Genomic DNA, 8,326 nt, shown 5'->3' on the forward strand with positions numbered 1-8,326 from the left:
GAGTAATAAGAAAAAGATAATTACTTAACCATAGAGTAGAATTCGTGCTGATAATGTGTTATGTAAATAAAAATTATGATTTGAGAGAACCAAAAGAGAAAATAGTGAGAATGATAATATTTATATTATTGATTGTATATATTAAAAAACATGAAAGGAACTATTTATAGTCAAGCCAAGATAGGGGTGTTCAAAACCAATTTAAACCGAACAAAACCGACGAATCGAACCGAAAAAATCGAAAATCGAAATAACTGAAAACCAAAATAACCAAAAAATTATGTTTTTTGTAGTTTTTTGTTCGTTTGGTTCGGTTTTCGGTTTTGGTTGAGAAAACCTAAACCGAACCAAACCAAACCGGTATATAAATAAAACATTTTAATTACCCTAACCCTAATGTGAAGCCCATTCATTCACCCCCACTTCAGCGCCGCAGACATGCCTTGCCCTACTCTGAACTCTCAACCCTCAGCTTTCAACTCTCCTCTGCCATCCTCCAGAGTCCAGACTGCAGCAGCCGCGAAGGAGCCTTTCTCCCCGTTATCCCCTCCTTGTCCCTCTCCCTTTCTCGTACCCGCTCTCTCTCCGTCATCTCCCACGCAGTGAAACAGCAGCAGTAGTGCAACAGCCACCGACTCATTGTGTCGACGTCCACGTATCAATAGCCTCGTATTGCCCTCCGTGAAGCACAGCGCAGTGTAGTTTAGCCGCCTATCATCCGTCATGCAGGTTTATTCTTGATTTTGTTTTTGAGTTTTCATCCTCTATCTGCCATTTTTTCCTTTTCTATTTTTGTTATAATTTTCTTCTTGATTATTGATTGGTGTTTTTTATTTTAATTTTTTTCTTGGTTCACTGTTATTATTAATTTTTTTAATTTGTTCTTTATTTTAATTTGTTTCCAGTTCTTCTAGCCTTGTCGCCGCCGTCGCAGCATCTCTATCGTCCTCTGTAATGGAGCCTAAACCTCAGGTTTGTTTTTTTATTCTGATTCTATTTTTTTAATTCTGGTTTATTATTCTTATTAATTCTAATTTGGGATGACCTACTTGGTTGGCTTGTTCTTGATTCTATGGCTGAGTTGTTGATTCTGATTTTTTTTTAATTCTGAATTTTTTGTTCTATTTTTTTAGGGTAATTCTTGTTCAGGGTTGATTCTGAATTTCTTGTTTGATTTTTTGTTCTTGTTTGATTTAGGGTAATTCTTAATTTGTTGTGTTTCTGCTACTTTGTTAATGATTTGAGTTAAGTTGATTCCTTGTTAGGGACTTTGGAATCAGTTTGGTTGTATTCAATGATTTTGTTTGTAAACTGTGTTTATTTGCTGAAACTTGTTATGATTCTAATTTTGAAAATAATGCAAAGGTTGAGGCATTTATTTGCTGAAACTTGTTATGATTCTAATTTTGAAAATAAGGCAAAAATTGAGGCATGGCCCTGTTCCCCTAATTTGAAGATTGAGAATCGAGAATACCTAAACATTGCTATTTAATTTGTTGTTGATTTTTGTATATTGTTGTTCAATTTCCGTTTCAGTATATATTTGTTGCTCGTTTTTGTTCATGGTTTAATTTATTTGTTGTTGATTTACTGAAATTGCTTCTGATTGTTGTTCATGGTTTAATTTACTTGTTCTTGATTTCCTGAAATTGCTTCTGATTGTTGTTATGATTTTCACTGTTCATAGTTCAATATTCAAGCTCAGAGGATGTCCTTAATAATTAACATAGAAAGCTCTTCCTTGTTTTGAGTGGTTGCCTGCATTTTATAAATTATCCAATTATCTAATATCTAGTTTTGTTGTTTTACTTTTTTATTATTGTTTGTTGATTCATTGTTGCTGACTTGCTATCATTGTTGATTCAATGTTCAATAAATTGTAGGTGGTTGCTGGATTGATGGATCTAATTGCAGTCTTGTTTTTATTGTTGCATAGAAGGTTCTAATAACTGATATGATTCAAGATTCACCTTTTTCATTGGCCAAAAGTACCAACTAAGAATTATGAATAGAGAAATAAATATTTATTTACTGAATATTCTTGCTAAGTTATGTGTAGTTAGCATGACTTATATGCTCTTAAACTTTTAGTTGATCCATTGATTCGGGCACATGTATCATGGTATGAATTGTTCTCTTTATTATTAGAATGTATAACTAGATTAGAATATTTTTCTACTAGTGTTATATTATTATTATTATTATTATTGTTGTTGTTGTTGTTGTTGTTGTTGTTGTTATGTAACTGCCTTTTTATTTCAGATTGGTTTGTGTTGAGAAGTTTAGCTATTTTGTTGGAGAAGACACCATAACTTGGCTATCTTTTAATGGAAAATTTATTTTTATTTTCAGTTGTGTTGACTATTGAACTTTTAAACTTTTTTAATTATTATATTTGAATTCTTTTTGTCATTAAATTTCATTATACCAAGACTTTGTTAGCTATTGAGTATTTGTGTTTGTTGATTTCAATGTTATGACTTTGTGAAATAGTATGGTAATATTTTTTTTAATTGATTAAAAAACCGAACAAACTGAACCAAACCAAACCGATTTTAATTGGTTTGGTTTGGTTCGAATGGTTTTGATAAAAAACCGAACCAAACCGAATCGCAGTTAAGTTAGACGATTGGATCGGATGACTTTTCTCTTAAAAACCGAATCAAACCGCCAAGACCCAACTCTTCGCTAAAAGCCAAGCGTTCACAATAAATATATTTATAACAAGCCGCATGAAATAGTCCGACTTATTTTGGGGACTGCACATCAACTGTGGTGATTGGAGACGCGGTTGTTGGTTATAGACAGGAAAGGTAAAAAAGAAAGTTTCGAAAGCTGCTTTTTCTTTCGCAAACCGAAGTGTTCATCACTCATTATAGATCAGTTACACTCTCTTTCCAATCTCTTTCCCTACATTCACGCCGTTCTAGTTGATCATCACTTCCTAACAGGATCCACAAAACACCATTGCTAGTTTCAGTTTCCTGCTAAACCAAACCATTCCTTTCTCTTCTTTCTCTCTGCTAAGCTCCCAACGCATTTCAACCAAAAATAACAAAAAGCATAAACATGACTGAGTTATCTTTCTCACACACCTCCAACAAGAAGAACAATGAGCTCTTCTCTAACATGTTCAATCTCTGTTTCTCCGTTTTTTCTCACCCTCTTTACTTTTCCTACTTCCTGTTTTTCTCCCCTTACCTCTTCAGGCTCTTGTCTTTTCTCTCCCCTTTGTTCATCACCACAACCCTTCTTCTCCTTGTTGCACTTCTCACCTTCACTCCCAACCTTCTTGTTCAAGAGAAAGTTGGTGGTTCCGAGATTTCCGAGTCCAGATGGAACTTTCTGCATTCTGTGTTCCAAACACATGTAGCATGGCTGCTGTCTAAAGCTGATGACAACAAGGATGAGGAAATCGGGTGCCTTGCTGAGTTTGAAGCATATCTTGTTATGTTCCAGGCATCAATCTTCGAAGTTTTTGATCCGAAGCCCGTGGAAGATGGTTCAGAAGAAGTCTCTGAAGCACCACATGATGTGTGTTCATGTGAAGGAAGACAAGTTTTCGGTTCAATAATGGAAGAGCGAGTTGTTAACACAGAAGGAAACAAAGTTGAGAAGACTGATACAGTGGAAGCTACTCTGCTTGTTGCCGAAATCAAGACACTAGAAATCTTGTTCCAGCAAAATTCTGAGTTAGTAGAAGATGCGTCTTGTCAAAAGGAAAAGAAAGAAGAAAAAGAAGTGGATACTGAAACCAATAAAGTTGAAGAAAGTGAAAGAAGATGGTCACTTCGGAATGGATCCAAAGTGAGTGATAGTGTTGACAGTGACCATGGTGCAGCGTTGTTGAAAGTGAAGAAATCGCAACAACTAGAAGCAACTCCAGGGAGTCCTGAAAGCAATTGGGGTTACAGTGAGAGGGTCATCGGAAACAATATCAATAATTTTAACAATCTTGGCAGTTTTGGATCAATGAGAGTGGAGAAGGAGTGGCGGAGAACTCTTGCTTGCAAACTCTTTGAGGAAAGGCACAATGCTAACGGAAGCGATGGGATGGATATGCTTTGGGAAACATACGAGACAGAGTCCAACAAGGTGGTTCTGCAGAAAAGCAACACAAAGAAGACAAAGAAGGCAGATATTGAGTGCAGAGTGGAGGAGGATGACGACGAACACGAAGATGAAATGGAGGGTAAACTCTGCTGCTTGCAGGCTTTGAAATTCTCAGCCGGGAAGATAAATTTGGGAATGGGAAGGCCTAACTTTGTTAAATTCTCCAAGGCCCTCAAAGGCATTGGATGGTTCCACCATGTAGGCAAGCATGGCAGAAAGGGTAACCACTGAATTAGATTCTTTGCCCGCTTTCTTTTTTGTTATGTTTTTACCCTTTTTTTTTCTTTTAACTTTGAGAATACTTAAAAACTTGTGTACTTCCTTGAAGACAAGAAGTAAATATTTTATATTTCGATATATATCGCAGATTTAGATTTTCAATAAAATAGCATCATGCGTTTATGATTTTATATATATATATATATATATATATATATATTGTTTAATTCATTAAAAATGTATATTTTATATTTTAATATATATTTTATGATAGTAGCCAATTTTTTATATACACTACAGATGTTATAATTAGTCATCTTCCTTTCAATGGTGATTGATTAAGGAAGCTTCTTCTCTGTCTGGCTTGAGGATATCAGCACTCATTCATCACCCAAGGGTTCTTAGCCGGTAGTTAAGATTATGTTTCAAGCAACCAGGGTACAAAGAAAGATATAATTATATTATGCAAGCTGATACAAATAATAATGATGATGTTTTTTTTTTTGAAAGAAATATATATATATATTACGAAGGGATGCCCAAACTATCAAGGTGGACCAAATTACAAATAATCACAGGGGTTTCTTCTAGCCACAGAAAATTTGGCTTACTAAGAGCTAAATTAGCTAGTGTGTGTGCTACTATATTTCCATTTCTTTTAACATGGGTAAAGTTGTAAAACCTAAAGCTATTCAAAAGGGCTTTACAGTTTGCTATGATAGTGCCAAAAGGACCTGCAAAAGATTGTGTGGCTTTCAAAGCTTGTATTACTTCAATATTATCCCCTTCCACTTCTACTTCCAAAAAACACCCTTGTGCCGCCAAGCTCAAGCCCATAAAAATAGCCCATGCTTCTGCCTCTCTAACTGAAAATGATGCAGCAACCTCCAGCGTGGCAGCAAGCACAACCACCCCTTCCCAGTCTCTAATTACAACACCAACTCCTCCTCTCCTATCATTTATAATGGCAGCATCTACATTAACTTTGTATCTTCCTTTCTCTGGAGCCCTCCAATTGTTCGCACTTTGACTTTCTGGATGAGTTCTTTGTAACAAAGGGACATGCAGGTCGGCCTTGGTTGCTTCCGTGAAGGCTTGGTGCGCTTTCTCCAGCAGCGCCTCTGGTGAAGAGTGTTCCTGATCGAAGATTAGCTTGTTCCTATCAAGCCAAATTGCGTGAAGACAGCAAAGGAAGAGTCCACCCCTTTCATCCCCAAAAAGGTTGAGCATCGATTGAACCCATTGTTGCATAGTGGTGTTGGTCTCTGTTTCCGTTCTGAGCGTAAATGGGGAGATAAACCAGAAACGCCTCGCCCAGATACAATCCCTGAATAGGTGAGAATCTGTCTCTTCCTTCTCCCAGCACCTAGGGCACGCTGTAGTTCCTCTAATGCCTCTCTTCTGTAAATTTGGTCAAGAGACGGATGCAAGCTCGTAATTATTCATCGGTGTATACTAAAATTAATTATTAATATAAAATACATGTTAAAATATAAAATATATAATAAAAATAAATAAAAATTATATATATTTATACATAAATATATAATGAATAATTATGATAACTAATTTTAGTGTAAAAATAATATTTTAGAATTATTCATAATTAATAAAATTTATCATTTTTAATTAATACTTAACTAATTTTAAATACTTAGTTAATAGTACAAAGATAAAATATTCACTCAAAATATTAACTAAAATTGATAAAAAAAAAATACTTAGTTAATAATACCTAAGCTGGCACCCAGGCTAGTCTAGACTCAATACTCACCTAGTCCCTCTAAACTACTAAAACGAGAGAAAGTACGTTCTAGGTCTTCAAAACTCAAGTCAGGTGGAACGTCATCAAAAAGTAGAACATCATCTGTTACTCCTCTGCACGATCAGACATTTCCATATGACGTCTCTCTGCTAACTCATCAAGTAGCCACAAAATAAGAGTTTCGTACACAGGATTTAGGTTAAAGTTTGTAGATAAGCAGGGTGCAGACGTTGGCTGGCCTCACAATATATACATATAAACAGGTAATAGAGTTCACTCTAGACTCAGAAGACTACCTAGAGCGGAATCCTCTTTGCAGAATAGTCATCAGCAAACTATGGATGGGTACTCATGCTTCCATCTGAAGGGGGAAGTGAGAGAGAAGGGGTAAGAACTGGAGAGTTCTTAGTAGGGTTAGGGTTATTAGTTACGTTCTTTAATTCCGTGTTGTTTAGCAGATAAATAGAAGAATACCGAGAAGCAGTAGACAGAAGAAACAGATAAATAGAGAAAATAGAGAAAACAAAAAGCAAAACACAAACAAAAGAATACAAGAAAATAAAACACAGACACAGTGAATAGAATACAAACAAAGAAAGCATACATTCAAACAACAATCATAACAGAGGAAATGCACAACCAAGTATGATGCATGTCTAGCCCTAGTGCAGGTAATGAGCTCATCTATCGGTTACATACCCGCTACCGACGTTACCCAGCAACCTCTGTCTGGATAAGGCTTTCCTATTGGCAATATCCACTGCAAGCAACCTTTGTCTTGCAGAGTATCCACTGCAAGCAACCTTTGTCTTGCAGGGCAGCACTTATTAACCGATATACGCCCAACACACTCACTATAAGCAACCTCTGTCTTACAGGAGCACAACACACTCACTGTAAGCAACCTCTGTCTTACAGGAGCACACTAATCTCGATACCTCTGTAAGCAACCTCTGTCTTACAGCAAAGCATTATAGCAAGGTATCCTAGGAAAGCATTCTTAGTGGTCGTACTACCATCCATCTGACTGCCTCTCTGCAGCAGATTCTTACATAATCATTCTCATTATCATCATTCATTAACATTCTCATTATTCATCATCACTTTCACATTCTCATGCAGTACCTCTTTCTTTCTCTGTTCAATCATACAATACAAACTTTACAGCTTTTACTTTTACAACATCTTAACTCAAACCATTTTTCTTTATCACATTACTCTTTTCTCTTTGTCTTTTTATTTTGCTCTGATTACTCTTTTCTCTGTATCCCTTTATTCTTCTCTGATTACTCTATTCTCTGTGTTTCTTTACTCAGCTCTGATTTCTCTACTTAACATATGTATTTAAAGCTTATGTAAATTTTGGTATGAATAGTTAGTCTGTCCCAAGTATAGGTTCATTAAGTCTATACTGAAACAATTTAACTTTTCATATAATACCTAACCCTAGCCGCAACTCAAGGACTAACTATATTGCCCTAGTTCGTTCACTAATATCTGTCTGTTTCTGTTATTAAAACTTTACAGACTTTTCTTTGGTTTTTATCTTTTATTTAACTTTTTATCTTTCATTTATCTTTTCCTCACTATCATTTTATTACCACTCCCTTAGTGTTTTATGAAGGTAATTAGGAGAATTCTGCACTTAAAGTTATTTTTCTAAAGCTTTTACAGAAAACTGCCTTTTTTGCATTATTTATTATTTTTATTAAAATGATATTCTTAATTAAATATTATTATTTAATATTTTATTATTATTTATTATTTTATCATTAAATTTTCGAAAATTACCATACTTTAACCTTTAACCTTTAGAATTCACTTTTTACCACCCATAACTTTTAATATTTCTAATTTAACCACCCTAACTTTCAGAAATTACAAAATAACTCCTCAAACACCAAAATAATTACAACCTTTCCCTTTTTAAGATCTAAAAGGTGTTCTTCGTATTCTTCATAAATTCTTCAGATGTTTTCTCTGTTTTTACCCGTTTTTCAGTCTTTTCAGCAACCAATTTTTACCAAAATTCATAATAAATTCCCAGCCACTAAAATCCCATATTTTATACATGATTTTAACACAAATTTAACTCCAATTTAATGCCTAGGATTCATTTTTCCAGCAGCCCTCAAGAATAACATTCATAGCTTGAATATCATTAAATTTCATCAAAATTTCAACAAACTTTCACCAAGAATAACTCATATAAGCAATCAATTTCAAGCA

At 34.9% G+C, this 8,326-nt stretch overlaps 2 protein-coding genes across 2 annotated transcripts; one reads left to right on the forward strand and one right to left on the reverse strand.

Annotated features, from left to right (window-relative positions):
* The first annotated feature begins 393 nt into the window (after window positions 1-393).
* Window positions 394-4,499, forward strand: LOC112796801 (uncharacterized). Its single transcript, XM_025839424.3, has 3 exons — window positions 394-729; window positions 906-972; window positions 1,884-4,499. Exon 3 carries the CDS (start codon window positions 3,070-3,072, stop codon window positions 4,342-4,344), a length of 1,275 nt encoding a protein of 424 aa, XP_025695209.1. The 5' UTR covers window positions 394-729; window positions 906-972; window positions 1,884-3,069; the 3' UTR covers window positions 4,345-4,499.
* Window positions 4,500-4,857: 358 nt separating this feature from the next.
* On the reverse strand, window positions 4,858-5,583 carry LOC112794894 (uncharacterized). Its single transcript, XM_025836864.1, has one exon. It carries the CDS (start codon window positions 5,581-5,583, stop codon window positions 4,858-4,860), a length of 726 nt encoding a protein of 241 aa, XP_025692649.1.
* Between the last annotated feature and the right edge of the window lie 2,743 nt (window positions 5,584-8,326).

Source organism: Arachis hypogaea, chromosome 4 (assembly GCF_003086295.3).
Source record: "Arachis hypogaea cultivar Tifrunner chromosome 4, arahy.Tifrunner.gnm2.J5K5, whole genome shotgun sequence".
Lineage (NCBI taxonomy): Eukaryota > Viridiplantae > Streptophyta > Magnoliopsida > Fabales > Fabaceae > Arachis > Arachis hypogaea.